Raw genomic sequence first — 25,439 nt, forward strand, 5'->3', positions numbered from 1 at the left:
GTTGTTTCACTGCCATCAGCACTAAGTTAAATTTTTCCAGAATAAAATTTTGCGATTCAATTTGAATTATACAATTTTACTAGGCCCAAAAGACGAAAAAGACAAAAAAATTGCTCTGAAACAGCCCCGAAATTTTAAATTACCTTTGCTGACTGTTTTCAGTTTGTTTTGACTTGAATAAAATTAATTGACCGCATTTCCGCAGCATGGGTTTTCATTCGCCCCAATCCTCACTTGGTTAAAATTCAACATGGCGTCCTGACCGATTGTGTGGTGGAGTTGCCCAATCTTATTTGTTTCACGATAATCAAGGCCTTTCTCTCTTCCGTAACTTCACTTATTCGTTATCACCTTAATTCTGTTTAATGAGCGATGGCGACAATGGATGGGTATAAAAGCCGACAGTTTTTTACTCTTTTATTGAACTGGCTGAGTTACGCGTCAACCTACTTGCTTCGCAAACCATTAGGAGTGGTAAGAATCGCATCAACCTCTATGAACTTCCAGTCTTACAAACTATAAATTAATATAAAACATGTTAAATTGTTTTCCTCAGAAGACGTCTAATATCCAGATATTCGAGGTCATAGAAAGTTAAAAATAGCAAATTAAATATTGGTCGTGGGCTTAAAATTCAGCAGAGCATTTCGCTTTTGAATCTGTTTTGCATTTATTTGACGAGGTTGTAAGTAAGTAACGCCTTAATTTATCAGAGGAGTTTGGAGGAGATGAAATGGAAACATCATGAATTTAATCAAATCGTTAATTTCCAACTTAGAAAGGTAGCCATGACAACTAGTTTTTTTCCAAAATATCTTAGACCTTGTTACTTCAAAAGTAAAATAAAAAACAAAAAGAAAAATAGAAAAAAAAAGATTCTTGGGGCTCGTTATTTAAATAAATTTTAGCTGCAGCTTAACTAAAATGCATTCTAAACTATATTTAATTTAGACAAACCTTTTATCTGAACAGTTTTTTTTTGTGATTAGTGTTAAGAGGGCTGAAAGCTAAGAGTGAAAGGAAATTTGGTTAACTCTTTGTTAAACTCCCAGAAGTGATCAACATGAAACTTCTCCCCATAATATCCTTACATTATCCAGCAAACAGGTAATGAGAATATTTAAACTTATCAGGTAGAAGTTGTTAACTTGATCTAACACAAAATTCTCAGAACTAAATTTACAAGGAAATGGGAAGCTGGTAATGGGGAGAATTAACAATCAGATCATGGGAGTTAAAAAGTTAAAGAAATTTAATTAGATAATACTTAAAACTTGCTGCTTGCATAAAAACTGCAGTTTGGGTTGGACCTCCTCTAAATAACTAGCACTTCATGATTTATGAGGAACTTTCAAAGTTGAGCCCTGAGCCATGTTGATTTGGCAGATCTTACAACTTAATTCTATAATTAAAAGTTTGGACAAGATTTCTTGACAACACCACACTTCAATATGTATACAGTTCTTCAATAAAGAAAACAGGGGCAGAAACATTAGATTGCCTTGGGAACTATGGCTTTTTTTAGGGATAGTATGGTGTTTTAGGATACATCACACAAGTGACTAATGCTTTTTGTACTTGTTGATTGGCTAGTTCTGAAGCAAACATCAAGCAGTATTCAGTCCTCTAAGCAGATGATGAGACAAAATCATGTGTCAAGAGTTGAATCTCTGACCTTTTTTTGGTATTTTGAAAGAAATATACTTATTTTTTGGTATCTGTTTGGTACATATTAAGACAATTATTCACCTCAGAAATGGTGAAAAGTGTTGGTTAAATATCTCACTGCTTTGCCGTGTGATTAATACCCACCACTAATCACCTCCACTTGGGTGAATAATTTTTAAATATGGAGATCTTTTCAAAGTTCAAACTGTTACCTCTCCTGCGTTGCTTGCCCCATTAACTGCTATTTTTTTCAGTGAATTTTACTGAATGTAATTACTCAATAACTAAAAGTTTGTTTTGTGTTTCCTGTGCATCAATCATGTCTAGGTCAAAGCAGATATGGCTAAAGTATACAATTTATCAAGAACACAGCTTGGTTTTTTGGACACAGCTTTCTTATTGCCATATGCTGTTATGCAGGTATTCAATTCAACTGCTGTTAATTAACCTTAGATTAAGTTGGTATATTCTCCACACTGTTCTATATACATGTCCTAAGGTGCTGATGTGGAGAACTTGTCTAAGAATCAAGGGCTTCTTTAGTTGCTGATCATGTTCTTTATTCTCGCTACCTTAATGTTTGATTGAGGGGTTATATTGTAAGAAGAAATTAGATTCCGGTCACTCTCATGGGTCAAAGGGTTGAGAAGGGTAATCACAATGAGCTTAGTAGGGTCTTCCAAAAAGTGGTCAATGCAAGAAAACATCTTCCTGGGATTAATATCACGCTGCAATAATCTGAGTCATACGAAGGCAAGAATACAGAGTTGTGTGGCTGGAATTGTTAGTTTGGCTCTTTGTCTTTCAGGCAAGACTGCCTTGCCATCTCACCAGTATCAGTTTTGTCTTTAGTTACTCACCAACTGTCAGATTCAAACTAAATTTCTTGCACTGAAATGGTGTTAATTCTGGTTTTTTTGTTTTGGTCACAGATTTACAAGTTTTAAGCCAACAACAAAGAGCTTTCAAGCAAACTTAACCCTTAACACCTCAACATCAGTATACATATTCTCCATTAACTCCTCTTAGCTTTATACATTAGTTTCCTTTGGTACTCACAAAGAGAATTTGTTCAACAATCAAAGCTTCTTAGGATTCACAATCATTTCCTTTATTCTCATGAACTTATTTGTATGATTCAGCAGACCTGTAAGAAGAAATAAGATACTGGTTGCTCTTAAGATTTATTTACCCTTTACTCACTAACATCAGTATGCATATTCTCCATACTGATCCCAAGACATTTCCAAGGGTTCTGACAAGGAGAATTTGTTTAATAATCAAGAGATTCTTTAGTTGGTGATCATTTCCTTTATTCTCATGACCTTAATGTTTGATTCAGGGGTGATATTGTAAGGAGAAATAAGATGTTAGTCACTCTTAGGAGTTAAAGGGTTAACCTATGCATTTACACCCTTAAATCAGTATCAATATTCTTCATACTCTATCCATTTTCTTTTAGTACTGAAAAAGAGAGTTTGTTTAAAAATCAAAGCTTCTAAGGTTGCTGATCATTTACTTTATTCTTATGGTCTTAATGAATGACACAGCAATATAACTGTAAGGAGAAATTAGAGGCCGATCACTCTTATGATTTAAAGGGTTAAGATGTTTACAGAATGTATTTTTGATTGTTAGTTATTTTAACGAGTATTCTCATTATTTGTAGATGACATTATCATCATTTGGTGACAAATATGGGCCTCGGAGAGCATTGGCTGTTTGTTTGATATGTTCTTCACTATCAATGGTGAGGCAGAATAACATGTGTTTATTCTGACTTTCAGTTAGTATTTTTTTATCACAATTAGAAGTTATGTTGCAATCTGATTGGCTTATTTGCTGTTGCCTATAAGAATACCGACAGTTACTACTTGTTGATATTTTGTATCTATTTATTATTATCACCTTTCTGATTAAAAGAATATAGCTGTTGTAATATGAAATTTCATTTTAATCACTCCTGGGTGAACTAAAGGACTTTTACAATTTTAAAAGGTTGACCATTGCCCAGACTATAATGTTCAATGAAATGAATTCTGACTTGAAATTATAATTTTTATTGAAAGTCATGAACTTTGTTTCCTTTTATTTTGGTTACTGATAACAGATCTAAAGAAAAAGGGCTTCTTATGAACAAAATCCTCAAAACCCAAGGCACGCATGTACACATATGCTGATATTTTTGATGAGTTACTGACAATAATTGTTGTCTAACTTTCATTTGTTTTTAGATTTCCTTTGGTTACTGGAACAGCGTATTCATGTTTTCAGTTCTCCTTTTCTTGAATGGAACAGCTCAGGTTAATATTTATAAGTTATAATTGGGGGCACCTGCAAAATTCCTTATCAAAAAGTTGTAAACTGCTCAATGCAGTCTAGCTAAAGTCCCTTAAAAAGTACCATAAAGTGTATTAGGGCATAATATTCATATGGAGAATGTGCTATACAAATTCATCCCAATATTTTTACTAAATCCACAAGTTATGTGGCTCATCCCTGACATAAGCAGGCTCTTGTCTCACTTGGCTCACTCATGGGGGAATAAGAGCAATTGGAGCACAGAATCCTAAGGTTTGAGGTTCGAGGTTCAATTCCTCCCAGGACTCAGAATTTTTCCTAGTTTATCCCACGCTCAGACAAGACAAAAAAACATCTTGCACTATTTCTTAATACTAAGCTCACAATTTACCATTGTTCTTATTCCACTTACAATTAAGATGTTATTTGTAATAACTCAATTTTAAATAAATGTTCATCATAGTCCACAGCCTGGCCAAACGCCGTTAAATCACTGACTGGATGGTTTAGCAACAAGCAAAGGATGACCATCTTTGGTTTGTTTGGAACCAGTAGTTTTGCAGGAGGAATTCTGGGAACAGCAATGGCGGTGAGTACTGCTGTGAATCCTTTCACTCCCAAGATCTCATGAGTAATTCTCCTTACTGTCTGCCATACAATTCTTATGATATTAGTTCAGAGAATTTGGTATTGGATCAACTAATAATTCTCCAATTGACATTTTTCTTTATTCTCACTACTTATCTGCTTAACTTTGTATTGATATTGTAAAGAGAAATTCTTTCTTGGTCACACTTTGGAGTTAAAGGGTTCAGAAGAGTTTTCTGTTCATGGTAAATTTCATCAATTCATTTTATTTTTTTCAATAAATGAAAAGTGTTTTTTTTTTTTTTTAATTTTTATTATAGGTTCAACTACTGTCTATGTTCGCTCCAGATATGAAGATGATCTTTTTCATACCATCTATTATTGTGGTAGGTTTTCTAGGAATTCATTTAACCCCTTCACACCCTAATATCAGTAAGCATATTCTCCATACTGTTCTACATACGTTTCTTAAGGTACTGACAAGGAGAATTTGTTTAACAATCAAGAGCCTCTTTTATTTGGTGATAATTTTGTAAATTCTCATGACCTTTATGTTTGATTCAGGGGTGACATTGTAAGGAGAAATTAGATTCTAGTTGCTCTTAGGAGTTAAATGGTTAACAACCATGCATTTTTTCTTAACTTTCTTTAAAAGAGAAAAAAAATTCTTTGGAGATTTGATCCTCTCTGAAAAAATCCTTCATTGAAATATGAAAAACTGAACTCAGACAATTGGCAAATTGTCATAAACCTTCCCTTCTTTTATAGCTTGTACATTGATCTTCTGCCATTTGCTGATCAGTGTTGAAGTGGTATAAGATCTTATGACCTAGACAGACCTTTTGCTTGTAATTTACTTTTGTAGGGTATCATTGGTATTTTGGATTACTTGTTCCTCAATTCTCCTTCAGAACTTGGGATTCCTGATGCTAATGCAGGTGAATTATACCCTAAAACTGCTCAGATCAAATGAATTATTCTCCTCTCTAGTCACAGTGACTATATAATTTGATTTAGCTAAGTTAAAAGGATTTGGTATTTAATCAGGATAACATAATTTAGCTGATATGCTCCAACTTCATTTTCAAAACCTATGCATGGGAAAATGTATGGAAGTGGGGGAAGAAAGAACCTGTTTATCACCTTAATATCTTGTCTCTGGATAATTATGTTTATTATTTGAGTTGATAATGTGAGTTAATCACTATAGAGAGTTTCTACAGCTGTTGCTTTGAGCATTAGTTCTTTGTTAGCTCTCTTCTCTGATGAAGAGCCAATGCTCTTAACATCACCTTCATTAAGCTCTTAACAGTGGCCCATTTAAATTTAATCAACTCAGTTGATTAAACCAAGTTTTCTTGCGGTACTCTCCTTCAAGGCAGCACCACAGTACCCTGTTTATAAACAATTTTTGGATTAGATTTTTGTGATATCCAGAATAATCAGGGTTGAGTAGGGATTATTAGCCTCAGCCTTTGACTTTGGCTGATAATCCTTACTGAGAACTTAAATATTTTGAACATCACCAAAACTGAATTAAATAATTGTCTTATTACTCATTGAATTTTGAAAAAATGGTTACGACAGTAAGTGAAACTGATTATTTATTTCTAAATGTCTTTGAGTAAAAATATACAAATCGGCAAGAAACACATGATTACCCTTAGAAATATTATTATGCACTGCGTTCACACATGACATGATTACCTGTGACCATGAATTCCCCTTTACATATGATTATTGTATAATCTGCAGCTAGATGACATCCCAGGTGCTGATTTAGAAAATTCACTGTATGCCTTTGACCCATTAGAGAAGTGATAGCAATTTGAATTTATAAAAATATCCTATCTCTGTTTGTTTGAAGAATCAGGCGAGACCCCTTCAAATACTCCAGAAACTGGTAACCCACCAGCTCAATTGAGTTATAGTCAACTGTGGAGTTTAAGGTAAGGCCTTCTTTTTTGCTATGCTTTTCTTAACCAGCCTTAGTTGTTTATAGGGTGGCTAATGCTATCCACTGGATAAATCTCTATCTGGTGGATAGTGCAGTAAGTACAGGTAATAACATGATTTCTAGTGCAATTTGGTGTTAATACCCACGAGTACATTTTTCAGAGACAACAACATTGCATGAGCCTGTAGGGCAAGTGCAATTTGTAGTCTTTGGAAAACTGATTTACAAGTGCTTATTACATCAAATTGCACTTGAAATTATGTTATTACTTGGTAATAATGTAAAACTATGTAAAAAAAAACTTTACAGAAAGTCAAGACAAATGAAATTTTGAAAGGGTGCATGCACCACTTGAGTTACAACTTTGCACTCATTTTACAACTTTAAATTCATGTTACCAGAGAATGCACTAGTTTTCAGCCAATTAGAAGTGTATAATTTTTTATATTGGTTATCATTTATCCCCTGGACAGCAATTTTTCCATAGGATAGTGTTGGCTGCCCTTTCAGCAAATGGGCCCATATCATCAGTGTGCATGAGTTTGCTTTTATTAGGTCTTAGGCTCCAAACCCTTAAAACTTCTGTGTCTGTATGCAATTCATCTTAACAATTCGATTTGTGTTTAGAATGATCCCAGAACTCAGCTGGGCTACTTGTTGTGTAAAGTTGGTCAGATATTGTATGTACATGTGGCTGCCGATGTATCTTTACCAAGCGGTAAGTGCAGTTCACCCTTTAATTACCAGATCAAGTTTGTAATGCTCCTTACTGTCAACCTTACAATATTCTTATAATGTTAGTTCAGAGAATTTAATATCGGATCGACTAATTATCCCCAAATTGTTATTTTTCTTTATTCTCATTACTTATCTGGTTGATATTGTATTGGTATTGTAAGGAGAAATTCTATTTTGATCACTCATGGGAGTTAAAGGGTTAACATTAATTCATTGTATTTCCAAGACTTTTCAAGTATTTTGCCCTATATGACTCCTATAACTCCAGGCATGTTCCTACACCTCCTTCCACCCGAGTTTGAGGTCTGTACTGTAGGTTACAGACCAGTTTTTTTTCTGCTTGAATTCATGGCCCAAGCGAGAACATATTAAATCAGAGCCGGAAAATAAAAAAGTTCCGTAACTTACGGTATGTACTGAGAAAACTAGGTGAGCAATATATTCACTGGTTTCTTTATGCCTTTGTTCAAGAACCGTTTGGGCTATTCTTTTCAGAGAATCCAATCATCAAATTGTGGACCAAAAGAATTATACTAAATAACAGATCTAAAATCTGATTTCACATTAATACTGGGTTGTCTTAACATTGAACCACACGGCCCAGGCTAATAAAAAGAATAGGACATGATCACAACGATGTGCTTTTAATTTCACCCAGCAACTTTAACACAATAGGAAATAAACCGATACTGGGAGTACAAAAGAATTTGGCTAGTGTGACCTTGATATACCCCACGTGCTCTTGTTTGGTCCCTGTCTCTGTTAAGCCCCTCTCAATTTAGCCCCTCTCTATGGAGCTTCCTCTCTATGGAGCCCCCACTCTTTGAAGCTCTCTTTCTAATAAGCTCCTCTCTAATAATCCCCCTCCCAAAAAAGCCCCCTCTCTATGAAGCTCCCTCTCAATGAAGCCCCCTCTCAATGAAGCCCCCTCTCTAATAAGCCTCCTAATCGAACACCAACTCGCTGTTATGCCTCTGTTATAAGAGTATACAATTAAGAACAGATAGAAAAACAGTCTCTGTTAAATAATTTAGAAGCAGTGAATAGTTTAATGGTTTAAAAATGCTTTTTACTCGTAGCTCAACTACACCAAAGTCCAGGCGGGCTACTTGTCCACAGTGTTTGAAATAGGAGGAGTCGTGGGTACTACCGCGTTGGGCTTTGTCGTAACCAGGTAAAATGGTTGGAAATTGTTTTAGCAGGAGTGTGAATCATTTCAGTTCTATGCCATCAGCGTTCAATTGCTGACCGAGAGACGAGCGAAAGACTGCGCCAGCAAAAACGGCGGTTATCAGGGCTGCGGTTTTCCTTTGCCTCATTCCCGCCTTTTTCTGCACGTCCGCTTTTTCGCCTCCCTTCCACGATATGATAGCTTAGCAGTTTTAAGGTTAGCATCAGCGAAATTAATTTTCAAAATGTATAGTGTATCAGCATCCTTCCCGCGATCAGCGACAAGGGACGATTCAGAATCTAACTCGATGTAACCTTTCTACGCAAAAAAAGCGTTAGCCACTTGTTCTTTTCAGCTCAGACACGCGCGTTTCTCGCTAAACACCTCTTAGAAGACCGTATTAATTTCAGGATTAAAAGTCTGAAATTAGACATATTAAAGTTGTAGGGGGAAAAAAGACTTTATCTCCATGAGATAAAGTTATGCAAGTAGAAAACAGCAAAAGCGCCTCACACTTTATTCGCTGTTTTTTTTCTCGCGCGACGGACTTCGCCGAAATAGAAATGCTCGTTGTCTATGTTTGTCCTGTAAGCTAATTTGCGGTCTGCACACAGGGCAGATGATCCTAAAGTAAGTAATTTACTAATCATTTTGACTCGATGTTGCAAGTTCCTACTACTGTAATCAGTTGTTAGTTTCATTCGTTCAAAGTCTCGGCCGTATTTAAAAGATTAATCTTCACACTGAAACAGTGATACAAGAATGCAAAAATTGGAAATAGTGAAGGAATGATAAAATGCATTGTTGTTTTACGACTTTTAAAACTTTTAATGGCGAAAAGAAAAATGGTTATTTAGATACGGATGATACGTTCGTACGTTGGTCAGACTTTCATGACATTTGGTGGCTCCTAAAGGAGCCGTTTGTTTTGGCGGGAAACCCACGAAGCGAGTTTACTTGCTGCTAGTGAAACAGTGATAAAAGAATGCAAAAATTGGAAATAGAGAAGGAATGATAAAATGCATTGTTGTTTTACGACTTTTAAAACTTTTAATGGCGGAAAGAAAAATGGTTATTTAGATACGGATGATACGTTCGTACGTTGGTCAGACTTTCATGACATTTGGTGGCTCCTAAAGGAGCCGTTTGTTTTGGCGGGAAACCCACGAAGCGAGTTTACTTGCTGCTAGTGTACTTTGTCACAGCCTTTGTTCCTTCACTGACGGCGTGTTTCGCCAGTTCGCCGGGCAGAAGCAGCCTGATCGCAGTCTGGATCTCACGGGAGCTGATAGTCGATTTCTTGTTGTAGTGGGCAAGGCGGGAAGCTTCGGTAGCGATGCGCTCGAAGATGTCGTTGACGAACGAGTTCATGATGCCCATGGCTTTGCTGGAGATACCAGTGTCAGGGTGAACTTGCTTCAACACTTTGTAGATGTAGATAGCATAGCTTTCCCTTCTCTTTCCTCTCCTCTTCTTCTTTCCATCAGCAGCAATTGCCTTTGCCTTTCCGGCTTTCTTCTCGCCTTTCTTTCCTGCAACTTTGGGAGCCATAATATCTGAAGAACAGTTGTGACTTCAATACCGGGCAACCTGATGCTTCTTCAATTTATAGTGAATAGACGGATGGATCAATTATCATACGGATCGAAATTCTCGATTGCCGATTGGGTATCAACCCAAAATGACCGCAGAGGTCAAACTTCTTTGTATTTCATTTCTTTTGTAAACAAACCAGAGACAACGGTTATTGAAATTCAATCGGTCAACAAAGATATGATTGGCGCTTTTCGATCCTTCGTGCATAACTAAGTAACCGTAAATATTGAAGTTCATTCATTGTCCTGCATTCTCGCATCGAGTGAACTTTACGAAATCTTCAAACATGTCTGGTCGCGGAAAAGGTAAAGCTAAGGGCACCAAGTCCAAAAGCCGCTCATCCCGAGCAGGGCTTCAATTCCCAGTTGGTCGAATCCACCGTCTTCTCCGCAAAGGAAATTACGCTGAGCGTGTTGGCGCTGGTGCACCAGTGTACTTGGCTGCTGTGCTTGAGTACTTGAGCGCCGAGATCCTCGAGTTGGCAGGCAACGCTGCTCGTGACAACAAAAAGACAAGAATAATCCCCCGTCACCTTCAGCTGGCTGTCCGTAATGACGAGGAGTTGAACAAACTGCTTGCCGGTGTTACCATTGCACAGGGAGGTGTTCTTCCCAACATTCAGGCTGTTCTTCTGCCCAAGAAGACCGAGAAGAAACCAAAAGCCTAAACAAGTTTTCCACTTCCTACACAAAACGGCTCCTTTAGGAGCCACCAAATACAACTAAAGTCTTTATCAACGGTTTTTAATTCCTTTCATATCCGTCAAACAACAGAACTACAATCTCAGAACTACAAAAAAATGACTTGAACAAAAGCGGTTCCACTCTCCCAGTTAAAAAACATCCTCTTTACTTACAACATGAAAGAATGGTTGCTCGCTGTAGCAGTTAAAATTGTGGTCAAGACCTTTTCACAATTTCAAATTCGTTATGAATATCATGGAATCATGTGCCCCCGTTTTAAAATAACTTGGCTGTCTTTCGTTGACGCGATTTTGGACTGCAAGTGGTTAGCCAGGAAAATCCCTGAGCTTTCAACTTGCGTCGATTCGTGATCTATTAATTTTTTTGACAATTCTTTCGCCGTGACAATTACCCGATTTTTCTGTTTAAAATGCACCAATTCTGACTTGTGATTTACGTGCAGAAATCCGCGACGCTAACCGATCATTCTGCCTTGTCACTAGACCGTTACAGGAATTGCACCAAAATTTTCTCGGATTTTCTTTCATCACCTACAATGCGCCAAGTAAAGAAAGCAACAAATATTTATATTTGACTGATCAGTACTCGATGACGCAAAGCTGTCTATAATATTTTGCACCTGCAAATCCGACACAAAGTGAAAAGTTTACTTTCTTTTCCTCGGACCACTCGATGGAAGAACGTCACAGACATTGCACCAAATTTGTCACGCGTGGAGGGTATATTGAAATTTTCTTGTTATTCGATACTGCATCTGTGGTCGTCTCAGTAAGTATAGCGGCCACAAAATGTCACAGTTCAATGCTTTCAAAAACCCGGCAACGCTCCGTAGTAGTGTTCTCTTTATTGCGTTTCTGTGCATTGTGATTCACTTTACTAGTTCACATGCTTCAACATATAAAGACAATTATGTTCCATGGTCACGCAGGAAGATGAAAGGCGGCCACTTCATATTCTACAAAACCCCGAGAAAATGTACTCTGAAGTGGCTATTCGGGCGCGCGCTTCACGTAGCAAGAAATAATATAAAACCAGCCTATTTCTAATCGATTGTTTCAACAACTTTATTGGTCACGACTTTTTTAAGACTTGGTGGCTCCTAAAGGAGCCGTTTGTTGTGTGAAGTGTCCGTCTAACCGCCAAAACCGTACAGGGTGCGACCTTGTCTCTTCAGAGCGTACACCACATCCATGGCTGTCACAGTCTTTCTCTTGGCGTGCTCGGTGTACGTCACAGCATCACGGATCACATTCTCGAGGAAAACTTTGAGAACACCGCGAGTCTCTTCGTAGATCAAACCAGAGATACGCTTGACACCTCCACGACGAGCGAGTCGACGGATGGCTGGCTTAGTGATACCTTGGATGTTATCCCGAAGGATCTTTCGGTGACGCTTGGCGCCCCCTTTTCCGAGTCCTTTACCTCCTTTACCGCGACCTGACATGTTGATTAATACTCGAGTGACTGAGTTGTGCCCGAATTACTTGCGTTTCTGTACTTTATAGGGTCAACAATGACCTCTCAGAAAACAAGACAGGCGTGGCTTGGGATTGGTTGAATGCAGAACAAAGGGCTAAAGGCCAAATTATTTCAAAACATATTATTCAAATTATCATGTAAACACAGCTATTTGTTAGCCTGCGCGCTACCAAATCAAACAAGTGTTTACATTTAGTTGATGACAGTTCGTTTGAACTATCACAAACCAATTTCGTTAAGCATTCTCTCCTTTAAAGCAAGTTTTTACACTGCTCAGAGATGTTCCAAAGCCTGATAAACCATTTCAGGTCGATTCGGATCGAAATACAACTACATAACTTGATGTTATATAGAGTTTCCACACTTGGCCAATCAGATCACTCATTTTATAGTTAATCAGACACAAGCCCGTCAAAGTATAAATAGATTTCGTTTTACATATTTGTTATCACGAAACGTTTTCAAAGAATGGCCCGCCCAAAGCAAACTGCGTGTAAATCTACTGGTAGGAAAGCTCCACGTAAGCAGCTTGCCTCAAACTACTGCCCCTTTCTTGACAAAATTGTTTAGAAAATAGATCGGTGGATAACTGCAAGGTTTGGAATCTTACTAAACGTACAGCAGACTGCTTTCAAAAAGAGTATGAAATATTATCAGTTTGCAAAATGTTATGTCATGTCAGTTGTTAAAGGACCAAGACTGTGCCAGCAAAAAAGGCGGTTATCAGGGCTGCGGTTTTCCTTCGCCTCATTCCCGCCGCTTTCTGCACGCCCGCTTTTTCGCCTCCCTTCCATGAACTGATAGCTTAGCAGTTTTAAGGTTAGCATCAGTGAAATTAATTAATTTATATTGTGTATCAGCATCCTTCCCGCTATCAGCGACAAGGGACGATTCAGAACCTAACCCGATGTTACCTTTCTACGCGCCAAAAAGCGTGAGCCACTCGTTCTTTTCAGCTCAGGCACGAGCGATTCTCGCTGAACTCCTCATAGATGACCGTATCAATCTTAGGATTAAAAAAGTCTGAAATTAATCATATTGAAATTGTAGGAAAAAAAACCTTTATCTCCCCGCGATTAAGTTATGCAAGAAGATAACAGTAAAAAACAAAATTGACGTTGGCGCGCCGCGCGGAATTTCGGAAGTGTGGCGCACGACAAAAGGCGCCTCACTTTTTATTCGCTGTTTTTTTTAATCGCACCACGGGCTTCACCTAAAAAGAAAGAATGCTCGTTGTCAATGTTTGTCCTGTAAGCTAAATTATGGTCTGCACACAGGGCTAGTGATCCTAACATTAGTAATTTACTAATCATTGATGTTGCAGGTTCCGACTTCTCAAATCTGTTTTATATTTCATTCGTTCACACCGAAACAGTGATACAAGAATGAAAAATAGGAAATATAGAAGGAATGATAAAATGCATTGTTGTTTTACGACTTTTAAAACTTTTAACGTTCGTACGTTGGTCAGACTTTCATAACATTTGGTGGCTCCTAAAGGAGCCGTTTGTTTTGGCGGGAAACCCACAAAGTGAGTTTACTTGCTGCTAGTGTACTTGGTCACAGCCTTTGTTCCTTCACTGACGGCGTGTTTCGCCAGTTCGCCGGGCAGAAGCAACCTGATGGCTGTCTGGATCTCACGGGAGCTGATAGTCGATTTCTTGTTGTAGTGGGCCAGACGAGAAGCTTCGGTAGCAATGCGCTCGAAGATGTCGTTGACGAACGAGTTCATGATGCCCATGGCTTTGCTGGAGATACCAGTGTCAGGGTGAACTTGCTTCAACACTTTGTAGATGTAGATAGCATAGCTTTCCCTTCTCTTTCCTCTCCTCTTCTTCTTTCCGTCAGCAGCAATTGCCTTTGCCTTTCCGGCTTTCTTCTCGCCTTTCTTTCCTGCAACTTTGGGAGCCATAATATCTGAAGAACAGTTGTGACTTCAATACCGGGCAACTTGATGCTTCTTCAATTTATAGTGAATAGACGGAAGGATCAATTATCATACGGATCGAAATTCTCGATTGCTGATTGGGTATCAACCCAAAATGACCGCAAAGGTCAAACTTCTTTGTATTTCATTTCTTTTGTAAACAAACCAGAGACAACGGTTATTGAAATTCAATCGGTCAACAAAGATATGATTGGCGCTTTTCGATCCTTCGTGCATAAATAACTGACCATAAATACTGACGTTCATCCATTCTTTTTCCTACATTCTCGCATCGAGTGAATCTTTCGAAATATTCAAACATGTCTGGTCGCGGAAAAGGTAAAGCAAAGGGCACCAAGTCCAAAAGTCGCTCATCCCGAGCAGGGCTTCAATTCCCAGTTGGTCGAATCCACCGTCTTCTCCGCAAAGGAAATTACGCTGAGCGTGTCGGCGCTGGTGCACCAGTGTACTTGGCTGCTGTGCTCGAGTACTTGAGCGCAGAGATCCTCGAGTTGGCGGGCAACGCTGCTCGTGACAACAAGAAAACAAGAATCATCCCCCGTCACCTTCAGCTAGCTGTCCGTAATGACGAGGAGTTGAACAAACTGCTGGCTGGCGTCACCATTGCGCAGGGAGGTGTTCTTCCCAACATCCAGGCTGTTCTTCTACCCAAGAAGACTGAGAAGAAGCCAAAAGCCTAGACAATGTTTTCACTTACACAAAACGGCTCCTTTAGGAGCCACCAAATACAATGAAAGTCTTTATCAACGGTTCTTTTATTCCTTCCATATCCGTCAAACATACAAAGGATAACCTGAACAGAAGTTGTCTCACTTTTCCAGTTCAAAAATATCTTCTTTATTAATTACATGAAAGAGTGGTTGCTTGGTGCAGAAGTTAAAGTTTGGTCAAGACCTTTTTCACGCACTAAAATTCGTTAAGGTTATTATGGAATCATGTGCTCCCGATTTTAAATAACTTGGCGGTCTTTCTTTGTAGTGATTTTGGACTCCAATTGGTTAACCGCCAAGATCCTTGCGTTTCAACTCACGTCGATTCGTGGTCTATGAATTTTTTTTTTTATTAGTGGTTCACAATTCTTTCGCCGTGACAATACCCCAAATTTTCAGTTAAAATTACACCAGCTCTGACATGTGATTTATGTGCAGAAATCCGCGACGTAAGCCGGTTCTTCTGCATTGTCCCTAGACCGTTACAGGAATTGCGCCAAAATTTTCTCGCATTTTCTTTCATCACCTACACTGCGCAAAGTATAGAAAGCAACGAATATTTATATTTGACTGATCTCGATGACGCAAAGCTGTCTAGAATATTTTGCGCTTGCAAATGCGATACAAAGTGAAAAGGTTTCTCTCTTTTCGTTGGACCACTCGATGGAAGAACATCAGAGACATTGCACAAAATTTGTCACGCCTGGAGGGTATATAAAAATTTTTCTTGTTATTCGCTGCTGCACCCGTGGTCGTCTCAGTAAGTATAGCGGCCACAAAATGCATGGTTCAAAGCTTCCAAAAACCCGGCAATGCTCCATAGAAGTGTTCTCTTTTTTTGCGCCTATGTGCATTGTGATTAACTATAAAAGAGAGCATGCTGCAACATATGGAGAAAATTTATGATTCATGACTACGCAAGAAAACGAAAGACGGCCACTTCATGTTTTACAAATTTTCGAACTTCAAAACTGAATAATCTAACCAGACACTGAGGAAAGCAATTTTCTCGCTCGCTGTATTAGCCACAATATTACAAAACTCAGACCGTTTATATCAATTCTAACACTCAACAAATTCAACAGACAAGAAAATGTACTCTAAAATGAAATTCAATGTGGCCATTCGGGTGCGCGCCTCACGTAGCAAGAAAAAATATGATTCCAATCTTTCTAATCGATTATTTCAATCATTTTATTGGTCACGACTTTTATAAGATTTGGTGGCTCCCAAAGGAGCCGTTTGTTTGTGTATCGAAGTGTCCTTCTAACCGCCAAAGCCGTACAGAGTGCGACCCTGTCTCTTCAGAGCGTACACCACATCCATGGCTGTCACAGTCTTTCTCTTGGCGTGCTCGGTGTATGTCACAGCATCACGGATCACATTCTCGAGGAAAACTTTGAGAACACCGCGAGTCTCTTCGTAGATTAGACCAGAGATACGCTTGACACCGCCACGACGAGCGAGTCGACGGATGGCTGGCTTAGTGATACCTGGTGGGAAGGCTCCACTTAAACAGCTTGCCTCAAATTACTGCCCCTTTCTTGACAAACTTGTTTAGTTTCGCAGAATTTCTCACTTGCGTTGCTAAGAATTCCGCACACGCTGGTTCAGTAATCTTGGACTGTATACTTTCTCTTGATTCAGGCTTTATAGACGACAATTCAATATCACACGTTCCGTTCTGGGATCTATCTACTCTATTACAATCTAATCTTAGGGTTACAAAAATGTTACATTTATTAGCTGAGTAAATCCACACCCAGATGCGTAGTTCCATGTGGGATTCAAGATTCACTCACGTTCTACAACGATCCGTAGGCACTAATAATTTCCTATTAAATATGGCTTTACTTGACAATCATGCTGCTAAGTTCCTACGCGCTTAAACGCCTAGCCAATACCTAATTTCACACATCACTGCTGGCTGAACTAATTTGATTATCCTATGCCGCTGCTAATTACATGTTACTTCTAATTGTAACGTTAGTAAGCAGTAAAGACCTCTTTACTGTTTCAATTATTAGAGCACTTTGGCAGAAATTGAAGCATTTAAGTCTCCTGCGTGACGAGACCAAACAATGGTTGCGAAGGAGACTAGGACCATCTATCTAGGATAAATCATTTAAAATTTGCTTCCATGTTATCTCTTTCGACGGTTGGCTATCTCTGCAACTACAGTGAACTTTCGTTTTTCGTGTGTATGAGTTTGTTTTTCAATCTCGGATAATACGCCAAAGAATATTCATTAAGGGTCAGACTGTTAAAAATCTTTTATGCGAAGATACGTATATGATCATTTCGCTGAAACTGCACACCCACAAAAAATTTAATGGTGACAGCGATCATAAAAATCTTCCTTTTGAAATGATATACACGAGAATGTGTAACCATTGACAGAGTGTGTCGTTCTCGAACCGATTTTTTTATATCAACACGTTAAGTCTTTGACCGAAGCCTTCTCTGTAATTCTAGGATAGAAAAAACCTATCAAGGGAAGACATGAAGGTCGATGCGAGACAATTCTTAGGAGTTGAAACCCCAATTGTATTATAGGGAATCATTGATCATTGCTTTAATTCATGTGGTGGCTCCTAAAGGAGCCGTTTGTTTGAATGTTGATGCAGTCCACTTATGCTCGTTCTCCGCGGATTCGGCGGGCCAGCTGAATGTCCTTGGGCATTATGGTGACACGTTTGGCGTGGATGGCACACAAGTTGGTGTCTTCAAACAGACCGACAAGGTAAGCCTCGCTAGCTTCTTGAAGAGCCATCACAGCCGAGCTCTGGAAACGTAGATCGGTCTTGAAATCTTGGGCGATTTCTCGCACAAGACGCTGGAAGGGAAGCTTGCGGATCAACAGCTCGGTGGATTTCTGGTAACGACGGATCTCACGAAGAGCGACTGTACCAGGCCTGTATCGATGAGGTTTCTTGACTCCACCGGTCGCAGGGGCGCTCTTACGGGCTGCTTTTGTGGCGAGCTGTTTTCGTGGAGCTTTCCCACCAGTTGATTTACGCGCAGTTTGTTTTGTACGAGCCATTTTTTGACAAGATTTGATTATCAGGAAAGCTTACTGAGTATAAAGCTAATTGCTTACAAACCAATTTATACCTTGGCGGGCTAGTATCTGATTGGCTTTAAAATAAGAGATCTGATTGGTCGAGTGTGAGAACTGTAAATAATATCACAGTTATGTAGCTGTATTTCGATCCGAATCGACCTGGAATGGTTTAGAAGGCTTTGGAACATCTTTGTGCTGTATAAAAACTTGTTTTAAACGATTGAGAGCTTAACTGAAGTGGTTGAGTGGTAGTTTAAACGAACTTTTATAGAACAGATGTCAACACTTGTTTGATTGCAAAGGTTGTTAGCGTGCAGGAGTAGGAGTGCTCACATGCTGGTTTGTAAGATTGTTTACTAATTGGGCCTTTAGCTCCTTTGTTCTGCATTCAACCAATACCAAGCTACGTCTGTCTTGTTTTCTGAGAGGTCATAGTTGCCCTTATAAGTAACAGAAACGTCATTCATTCAGTCATAACTCAGTCACTCGAGGAACAATCAGTATGTCTGGTCGCGGCAAAGGAGGTAAAGGTCTCGGAAAAGGAGGCGCCAAGCGTCACCGAAAGATCCTCCGGGATAACATCCAAGGTATCACTAAGCCAGCCATCCGTCGACTTGCTCGTCGTGGCGGTGTCAAGCGTATCTCTGGTCTGATCTACGAAGAGACTCGCGGTGTTCTCAAAGTTTTCCTCGAGAATGTGATCCGTGATGCTGTGACATACACCGAGCACGCCAAGAGAAAGACTGTGACAGCCATGGATGTGGTGTACGCTCTGAAGAGACAAGGTCGCACTCTGTACGGCTTTGGCGGTTAGACGGACACTTCGATACACAAACAAACGGCTCCTTTAGGAGCCACCAAGTCTTGGAAAAGTCGTAATCAATAAAATGGTTTTCGTCATTGATAAAATGTACTGACCTACCCCACTAGGACGGGAGCCGCATTAAACACAGCGTATCAGCATCCTTCTGCAAAAATTCGTTGCGAAATATTGTTTTATAGGATTTTAATTTCAAGAGAGAATCAAAGTGTCTAATCAAAGAGCGAAGACACAGCTTTCCTACTTGTCTCCAGTGGTTTTATGTTTGGGATAAGTGGTTATGGGAAAGCTCGCGGCCGTTTTGATCTTGCTGCGTAAGACTAATTGACCTTTAGTACTGGACCTTGCGGTCACAAACACGCATTTGGGCATTATGTCGCAATTTTTCTAACGTTCCATTTCAAGGCTAACTGTAAACGGAACGAAATGATATGAAAATCTGTAATTTGCGAAATAAGATTTCTATTTTGCAAATTACAGATTTTTGTTTGTAATTTACATATTTCTCTTTCGAAAATTACAGATTTTCATTTCGCAGATTAAAGATTTTCATTTCGTTTCGTTTTGCAAATTATAGAAAGCCATTGGAAGCGAATAGTGCACGCTATTTGTGAGTTATAATGGTTCTTAATGCCTAGTTCCCTCTTAAGATCCTATAACCAAGCTCAAGATATTTTTAGATATTGTTTTTTAAGCTTTGGATGATCGAGTATTGATTAGTCACACATTAGTATTCGTTACTGTTTGGCACAATGTAGGTAACGTGTTCTTCGGAGCGCAAAAATTTGCGCGCGCTAATGGACTACGATCTTTTGCTGGCTTTCGGTTCAGATAAACTCCCATTATAGTCTTGGAATTGGAAATTAAACGAGGAAAGTTTGGGCAATATGTATTAGTTACTTTTTGGCGCAGTGTAGATAATCTTCCACGCTTGAATCTTACATCAGTTCTTACATCAGTGATGTGTGAGTCAATTTTGGCGGTATTTCTGTAACGTTCTTATCGATCAGGTGAAAAACCGAATAGCGCATTGTTGGTGTTTTTTTTATGGGAAAAATATCTTGGCGAAAGAATTGAAAATCACCGAAACACTTCGTTGACAATGAATCAATTTCATTTGAAAGCACATGGATTTTGGCGGCGAACCATTGTCCGTCTAAATGAGCGTATGACCGCCAATTCCTTGTGGAACAGGAGCACCTAATGTTCAGATCGAATTTGAAATCATAAAATTGACCATAATTTTCCGACTGCCACAAGTAGCGACCAAACTTCCTGTAGTGACTGAATAAGATACATTTATTTAACTGGGGAAGTGGTATCTCTTATGGCAATTTTATTTGTATTTTTTTTAATTAAAGCAAGTTTGACGAATTTTTAAGGAATAACAAGCGGTTGATCGAGACTTTTATCGTATGTGGTGGCTCCTAAAGGAGCCGTTTTTTTTAAGCAGTGAAAGCTTGTTTAGGCTTTCGGTTTCTTCTCGGTCTTCTTGGGTAGAAGAACAGCCTGGATGTTGGGAAGAACACCTCCCTGTGCAATGGTGACGCCAGCCAGCAGTTTGTTCAACTCCTCGTCATTACGGACAGCTAGCTGAAGGTGACGGGGGATGATTCTTGTTTTCTTGTTGTCACGAGCAGCGTTGCCCGCCAACTCGAGGATCTCAGCGCTCAGGTACTCGAGCACAGCAGCCAAGTACACTGGTGCACCAGCGCCAACACGCTCAGCGTAATTTCCTTTGCGGAGAAGACGGTGGATTCGACCAACTGGGAATTGAAGCCCTGCTCGGGATGAGCGGCTTTTAGACTTGGTGCCCTTAGCTTTACCTTTTCCGCGACCAGACATGTTTGAATATTTCGAAAGGTTCACTCGATGCGAGAATGTAAGAGAATGAATGAACTTCAATATTTATGGTTAGTTATTTATGCACGAAGGATCGAAAAGCGCCAATCACATCTTTGTTGACCGATTGAATTTCAATAACCGTTGTCTCTGGTTTGTTTACAAAAGAAATGAAATACAAAGAAGTTTGACCTCTGCGGTCATTTTGGGTTGATACCCAATCAGCAATCGAGGATTTCGATCCGTATGATAATTGATCCTTCCGTCTATTCACTATAAATTGAAGAAGCATCAAGTTGCCCGGTATTGAAGTTACAACTGTTCTTCAGATACTATGGCTCCCAAAGTTGCAGGAAAGAAAGGCGAGAAGAAAGCCGGAAAGGCGAAGGCAATTGCTGCTGATGGAAAGAAGAAGAGGAGAGGAAAGAGAAGGGAAAGCTATGCTATCTACATCTACAAAGTGTTGAAGCAAGTTCACCCTGACACTGGTATCTCCAGCAAAGCCATGGGCATCATGAACTCGTTCGTCAACGACATCTTCGAGCGCATCGCTACCGAAGCTTCCCGCCTTGCCCACTACAACAAGAAATCGACCATCAGCTCTCGTGAGATCCAGACAGCCATCAGGTTGCTTCTGCCAGGCGAACTAGCGAAACACGCCGTCAGTGAAGGAACAAAGGCTGTGACCAAGTACACTAGCAGCAAGTAAACTCACTCTGTGGGTTTCCCGCCAAAACAAACGGCTCCTTTAGGAGCCACCAAATGTTATGAAAGTCTGACCAACGAACGAACGTACCATCCGTATCTAAACAAGCATTTTTCTTTTCGCCATTAAAAGTTATAAAAGTCGTGAAACAACAATACATTTATCATTCCTTCTCTATTTCCCATTTTTTCATTCTTGTATCACTGTTTCAGTGTGAAGGACTGAGACTTTGAACGAATAAAATTTTAAACCGGTTACGGTAGTCGGAATTTGCAACGCCAAGTCAAATTGATTAGTACATTTCTAACCTTAGGATCACTAGCCCTGTGTGCATACCGCAATGTAGCTTATAGGACAAACGTGGACCACGGGTAATCTTTATTTTTTCTGCGAGGTCCGTCGGACGAGCAAAAAGAAAAAAAAAAGTAGCGAATAAAAAGTGAGGCACTTTTCGTGCGCTCTCTGAAATTCCGCGCGGCGCGTTAACATCAATTTTGTTTTTTTGCTGACTTTTCTTTTGAAGTCGCGCGACAGGCTTCGACGACAAGGACTATACTCGTAGTCTAGAACAAGAGCTAATCTTTTTCGTTGACGCACTACTTGCATTCATCTCCCTTGCCCTCCCCACTGGTCTCATCCTCTTACCTCCTCCTACCTCCGGCCCTCGCCTCTCCCTGTCTTTCCCCCCCCTTCTCCCCTTGCCTCCCCGGCCCCCGTCTGAAAAAAAAGAAAAAATGAATCTTTTTTCCGTCGGCTCCCTTTTTTTGTTTCAAAGAGATTAATATCATTGACTCTGTTTCAGGTTACTTCAGGGTAGAGCTGTATATGGTGTGACTCTGGCTCTGTTGGGAAGCACAGTTTTCATGGCTCTTTTCCAATACACGGGAGACTGGGGCCTCATGGTGAACGCGTTATTCATGTTCCTGGCCGGAGCCTGCAATTGTGGCGTTGATCCGTATTTGAGTGGTTCAATTCCTGCAGAGATTGGTGAGCGTGATAATGCACAAGCAGCTGCAACTGGCCTTGTCAATGGTAGGTAGGAATCGGGTCGCTGTCAAGATCTAGTTGCTTGGATAAACCCATTCCCTCTCCCAAACCTGTTTATTTAGAGGGTTGGGTGTACTCAAGCCCGGAAAAAAATTTATTTACTGGATAGGAGTCTTTCAGGCGCGTGGAGGTGAACGCAAGGGTTACACGAGGGGCGCCCCTCTCATTGCGCTCGTCCCTCGTGTTCGCGCCGCATTTCACTCTGCTTGCGTGAAAAACGCAGAGGAAAAAAAAGGCCTGTTTTGGACGCTAGGCGAAATCTAGAGAAAGGAGATTGTAGTGTATAATTGCTCGTCTGAGAAATTTCCAGTTGGGGCTGAGTTTCTATCAATACGCGCTGTGCTCGATTAAGGAAACTCGCGCCGCCATCTGCACCAATCTGACGGAAAAATCAACCAACCGCAACTTGACCACAAGCGGTTTCCCGACTCCGACAGAAGCGGCTCTAAGAAATAAGGACACAGACGACAACGGGAACAGCAAAACCCGCGAAGATACTGGGTGTAGAGAATGCCTTTGAGGCGGGAATTTACAAACAATAGTTTGCCCTCTTGTAATGCCTTTGCATTACTTTACCTTTTTTGTCCAACACACAGGTGATAAGCGCTCTAACGTTTAATATCCCCTTTCCTTTTCAGGGTTTGGTGGTGTTGGCCCTATAATTGAAGGGCCCGTTGTGGGTTGGATCGCTGACAGGTACGGCTGGACAGGACCCTTTTACTTGATGGTGGCCACGTCCCTTCTTAGCTTTCTTATAATGGTGAAGGCCCACAGGATGGAACAGTCGATGAAACGGGCGCAATTTATGGGAACTATAACGGCAGAAACAGCCTGAAGGACCCTGTGTATAGCAAAGTAGACGTGCGGAACAGTCACGGAGAGAGTGCGGCAATTAGTGAAAACACTAGTTTCGTTCCCAGATCGTTGTTTTTTGATCGTATTTCAATCTCGAGCCCAAGGTTATTTTGGCTCCTTGTCAGTTTGTATGGTCGCCAAACACCGCAGGCGAGGAGTCAAAATTACCCTGGGCTCGAGATTGATCGTATTTGTGAACATCTGTGAGCCGTGAGAGGCCTGAAACGAAGATTACGGGAACTTTTAGAAAATATATAAGAAATGTTTATAAGAAATTTTTTGTTTACCGCACAAAATTTTACATGCAAGATTAAGCGTTTGGTTACACTAACGCATCCCCTAATGACTCAAATACCCGCCGCGCCGTTGCGGCTACTTTGTATTCTTTTTACAATCTGTTACAACATTCTTATTTTCTTTGTGGGGGAAATATTGATCGTTAGTTTAAGAAAGTAGAACATGTGTTGGGGGTGAATAAAAATATTAATATCGTCACTGGATGTAATGCCAGTGCAGAGAAGATTTTAATTTCATGTGCAATCAGTCGTCGCATCTGAAAACTGCTATATTGAAAAACTATCAGGTGATTTATCCTTGTAAGGCACCCACATTCTCACGCGGGATTCGCGACTCCCATCGAGACGAGGTTCGCGAGCGAAAAAATAGCTAGCTCCAGTCTCGCTCTCCATTTTCATTCTTTCCCTAGCCTTTCGTCTGAATGCCACATTCTTTTGTAGGAAGTGAAGGTTTGAGGAACTGGGCGAAGAAAAAAATATCACGTTCAACTGCACAACACTAGTTTCCATTTTTGCATTGGTCGATTACCAATGAGCCCCTTTTACTTGTTACGGAGAAACATGTCAGAGCGCTTTGCGATTAAGTGTCGTAATACCAAAACTAAAGTAACCACTACAGCCTGTCAGGAGAAAGGAAAACACCTAAAGGGTCAATGGGTATTCAAAGTAAAAACGACCACGGATTGCCTGAGAAAAGCGCAGCAAAACGCTGGCAACCAAGTCATGATTGGTGTTCGTTTTGCATCTGGTTGGTTGAGAGAGTGACGCGAGTTTTCAGGATCAACCACGTAATAAGGTAAAACCAATGCAATCTTGGATTACTTACGGCACTCATTGAAAATTGCTGAATTCCTGAGTACTTTGTAAACAACTGAAAATCCCCTTGAAAACGCACGTTTTACGCTAATTCACAGAGCTGGTTTGTTCAGCTTGTTACATGTTCATTTTTACGACTTTTTCGTTGCCTTTTTTTGCAACTTTCCCATGGTTTACGTTCAGATATAGCTTCAAAGCACGGGTGAGCAATTACTGTGAATTTTCCGTAAACCCCACATGTGGAGACGCATCTGTGATGTTAGCTAAGGGCGGGGAAAAGTGTGGTGGTTACGATTGGCTTAAATACACGCACGTGACCTGACCTTAGGGAGGTAAAAAGACTAGACCCGAATTAGCAAAGTTTTGCATCTGATTAGTGAATTGAGTGGAGAATGAGGAGACTTGCTTTAAGCAATTACATAACGCATCAAAGTTCAGGAGTGTTTTCCATACCGTAACGTGAATGAAATTACCTATGAAGCCGGTTTTGGCAAGCTTGTCGTTTTCAATCCCTACCAATCTTCACCATCCTCAGTCATCCTTGTTTCTCTTTGTGTCAACATTGTCTGTGAACTTCTCTTTAAGTTTTTTGTTCTTTTTTGTTTTTTGTTTTGTTTGTTTGTTTTTTTTTTAACAAATGTTTCAGCCTTGTTCATGGAAAGAACTGCAACAGTTACCCATAAAGCTCAGAAAACCATGGAAATCGGAGGATCTTTAGAAAGTTTTTGTGATTAAGAAACAAGAAAGCTATAAAAAGTGAAAACTCAGTTTTAAACAGTTTACTACAGAGCTCAGAGAACCATGGACATCAGAGGTGTATTCGGAATTTTTTTGTGTGTTTCAAAGAGGAAGCTAATTGGGTTAGAAAACTAAACTGCAAACAGTAGTGGTAATACCTTTGTGGTTTTTATGTTCTCTTGTATGTTTTGGACTTTGACCACGATTATCAGTTGAGTGAGGCTAAGAAAAAATTTTGTTGACAGGGTTTTGATCATAAAGTTAGAATGTTGTTATACCCAATCTTCATCATTTCCAATGGTAACCAAATCTCACAAGCCATGTGTCACCAACTGTCAAACATGAAGGCCTGTGAAAAGAAGTTAACATGTCATAGGTAATAGAGTCAGTTACAC

General features: G+C 39.9%; 10 protein-coding genes across 11 annotated transcripts; 5 read left to right on the plus strand and 5 right to left on the minus strand.

The window, feature by feature from the left end:
- Nucleotides 1–249: 249 nt before the first annotated feature.
- LOC131795222 (glucose-6-phosphate exchanger SLC37A2-like) lies at nucleotides 250–23,716 on the plus strand. Of its 2 annotated transcripts, none has more exons than XM_059112786.2 (12): nucleotides 250–474; nucleotides 1,996–2,088; nucleotides 3,338–3,418; nucleotides 3,903–3,971; nucleotides 4,433–4,558; nucleotides 4,878–4,943; nucleotides 5,423–5,495; nucleotides 6,425–6,506; nucleotides 7,142–7,232; nucleotides 8,332–8,426; nucleotides 22,095–22,324; nucleotides 22,978–23,716. In XM_059112786.2, the coding sequence occupies exons 1-12, from the start codon at nucleotides 373–375 to the stop codon at nucleotides 23,172–23,174; spliced, it is 1,305 nt and encodes a 434-aa protein (XP_058968769.2). In that variant the 5' UTR covers nucleotides 250–372; the 3' UTR covers nucleotides 23,175–23,716. The 2 variants fall into 2 exon arrangements, with proteins under 2 accessions (XP_058968769.2, XP_066030416.1); XM_066174319.1 differs by having other exon boundaries at nucleotides 6,431–6,506.
- On the minus strand, nucleotides 9,465–10,042 carry LOC131795226 (histone H2B). Its single transcript, XM_059112791.2, has one exon. It carries the CDS (start codon nucleotides 9,972–9,974, stop codon nucleotides 9,600–9,602), a length of 375 nt encoding a protein of 124 aa, XP_058968774.1. The 5' UTR covers nucleotides 9,975–10,042; the 3' UTR covers nucleotides 9,465–9,599.
- LOC131795223 (histone H2A-like) lies at nucleotides 10,249–11,525 on the plus strand. The gene has a single exon (XM_059112788.2). It carries the CDS (start codon nucleotides 10,306–10,308, stop codon nucleotides 10,684–10,686), a length of 381 nt encoding a protein of 126 aa, XP_058968771.1. The 5' UTR covers nucleotides 10,249–10,305; the 3' UTR covers nucleotides 10,687–11,525.
- On the minus strand, nucleotides 11,773–12,205 carry LOC131795229 (histone H4). The gene has a single exon (XM_059112794.2). It carries the CDS (start codon nucleotides 12,165–12,167, stop codon nucleotides 11,856–11,858), a length of 312 nt encoding a protein of 103 aa, XP_058968777.1. The 5' UTR covers nucleotides 12,168–12,205; the 3' UTR covers nucleotides 11,773–11,855.
- Nucleotides 13,605–14,303, minus strand: LOC131795227 (histone H2B). Its single transcript, XM_059112792.2, has one exon. It carries the CDS (start codon nucleotides 14,112–14,114, stop codon nucleotides 13,740–13,742), a length of 375 nt encoding a protein of 124 aa, XP_058968775.1. The 5' UTR covers nucleotides 14,115–14,303; the 3' UTR covers nucleotides 13,605–13,739.
- On the plus strand, nucleotides 14,441–14,901 carry LOC131795225 (histone H2A-like). The gene has a single exon (XM_059112790.2). The coding sequence runs from the start codon at nucleotides 14,450–14,452 to the stop codon at nucleotides 14,828–14,830; it is 381 nt and encodes a 126-aa protein (XP_058968773.1). The 5' UTR covers nucleotides 14,441–14,449; the 3' UTR covers nucleotides 14,831–14,901.
- LOC136284369 (histone H3) lies at nucleotides 17,290–17,926 on the minus strand. Its single transcript, XM_066174622.1, has one exon. The coding sequence runs from the start codon at nucleotides 17,901–17,903 to the stop codon at nucleotides 17,493–17,495; it is 411 nt and encodes a 136-aa protein (XP_066030719.1). The 5' UTR covers nucleotides 17,904–17,926; the 3' UTR covers nucleotides 17,290–17,492.
- On the plus strand, nucleotides 18,083–19,026 carry LOC131795231 (histone H4). Its single transcript, XM_059112795.2, has one exon. It carries the CDS (start codon nucleotides 18,427–18,429, stop codon nucleotides 18,736–18,738), a length of 312 nt encoding a protein of 103 aa, XP_058968778.1. The 5' UTR covers nucleotides 18,083–18,426; the 3' UTR covers nucleotides 18,739–19,026.
- LOC131795224 (histone H2A-like) lies at nucleotides 19,791–20,717 on the minus strand. Its single transcript, XM_059112789.2, has one exon. It carries the CDS (start codon nucleotides 20,587–20,589, stop codon nucleotides 20,209–20,211), a length of 381 nt encoding a protein of 126 aa, XP_058968772.1. The 5' UTR covers nucleotides 20,590–20,717; the 3' UTR covers nucleotides 19,791–20,208.
- Nucleotides 20,695–21,505, plus strand: LOC131795228 (histone H2B). Its single transcript, XM_059112793.2, has one exon. The coding sequence runs from the start codon at nucleotides 20,921–20,923 to the stop codon at nucleotides 21,293–21,295; it is 375 nt and encodes a 124-aa protein (XP_058968776.1). The 5' UTR covers nucleotides 20,695–20,920; the 3' UTR covers nucleotides 21,296–21,505.
- Nucleotides 23,717–25,439: the final 1,723 nt, after the last annotated feature.

This window comes from Pocillopora verrucosa, chromosome 11, assembly GCF_036669915.1.
Source record: "Pocillopora verrucosa isolate sample1 chromosome 11, ASM3666991v2, whole genome shotgun sequence".
NCBI classification, from domain to species: domain Eukaryota; kingdom Metazoa; phylum Cnidaria; class Anthozoa; order Scleractinia; family Pocilloporidae; genus Pocillopora; species Pocillopora verrucosa.

What these genes read in the sequence shown, in the direction of transcription:
- LOC131795222 (XM_059112786.2), top strand. Translation starts at nt 373, where the DNA reads ATGGCGACAATGGATGGGTATAAAAGCCGACAGTTTTTTACTCTTTTA. An exon ending in TCATACCATCTATTATTGTG is followed by an intron (nt 4,944 to 5,422) that starts GTAGGTTTTCTA and finishes TTACTTTTGTAG; the next exon opens with GGTATCATTGGTATTTTGGA. An exon ending in TTGGGCTTTGTCGTAACCAG is followed by an intron (nt 8,427 to 22,094) that starts GTAAAATGGTTG and finishes ACTCTGTTTCAG; the next exon opens with GTTACTTCAGGGTAGAGCTG.
- LOC131795226 (XM_059112791.2), bottom strand. Translation starts at nt 9,974, where the DNA reads ATGGCTCCCAAAGTTGCAGGAAAGAAAGGCGAGAAGAAAGCCGGAAAG.
- LOC131795223 (XM_059112788.2), top strand. Translation starts at nt 10,306, where the DNA reads ATGTCTGGTCGCGGAAAAGGTAAAGCTAAGGGCACCAAGTCCAAAAGC.
- LOC131795229 (XM_059112794.2), bottom strand. Translation starts at nt 12,167, where the DNA reads ATGTCAGGTCGCGGTAAAGGAGGTAAAGGACTCGGAAAAGGGGGCGCC.
- LOC131795227 (XM_059112792.2), bottom strand. Translation starts at nt 14,114, where the DNA reads ATGGCTCCCAAAGTTGCAGGAAAGAAAGGCGAGAAGAAAGCCGGAAAG.
- LOC131795225 (XM_059112790.2), top strand. Translation starts at nt 14,450, where the DNA reads ATGTCTGGTCGCGGAAAAGGTAAAGCAAAGGGCACCAAGTCCAAAAGT.
- LOC136284369 (XM_066174622.1), bottom strand. Translation starts at nt 17,903, where the DNA reads ATGGCTCGTACAAAACAAACTGCGCGTAAATCAACTGGTGGGAAAGCT.
- LOC131795231 (XM_059112795.2), top strand. Translation starts at nt 18,427, where the DNA reads ATGTCTGGTCGCGGCAAAGGAGGTAAAGGTCTCGGAAAAGGAGGCGCC.
- LOC131795224 (XM_059112789.2), bottom strand. Translation starts at nt 20,589, where the DNA reads ATGTCTGGTCGCGGAAAAGGTAAAGCTAAGGGCACCAAGTCTAAAAGC.
- LOC131795228 (XM_059112793.2), top strand. Translation starts at nt 20,921, where the DNA reads ATGGCTCCCAAAGTTGCAGGAAAGAAAGGCGAGAAGAAAGCCGGAAAG.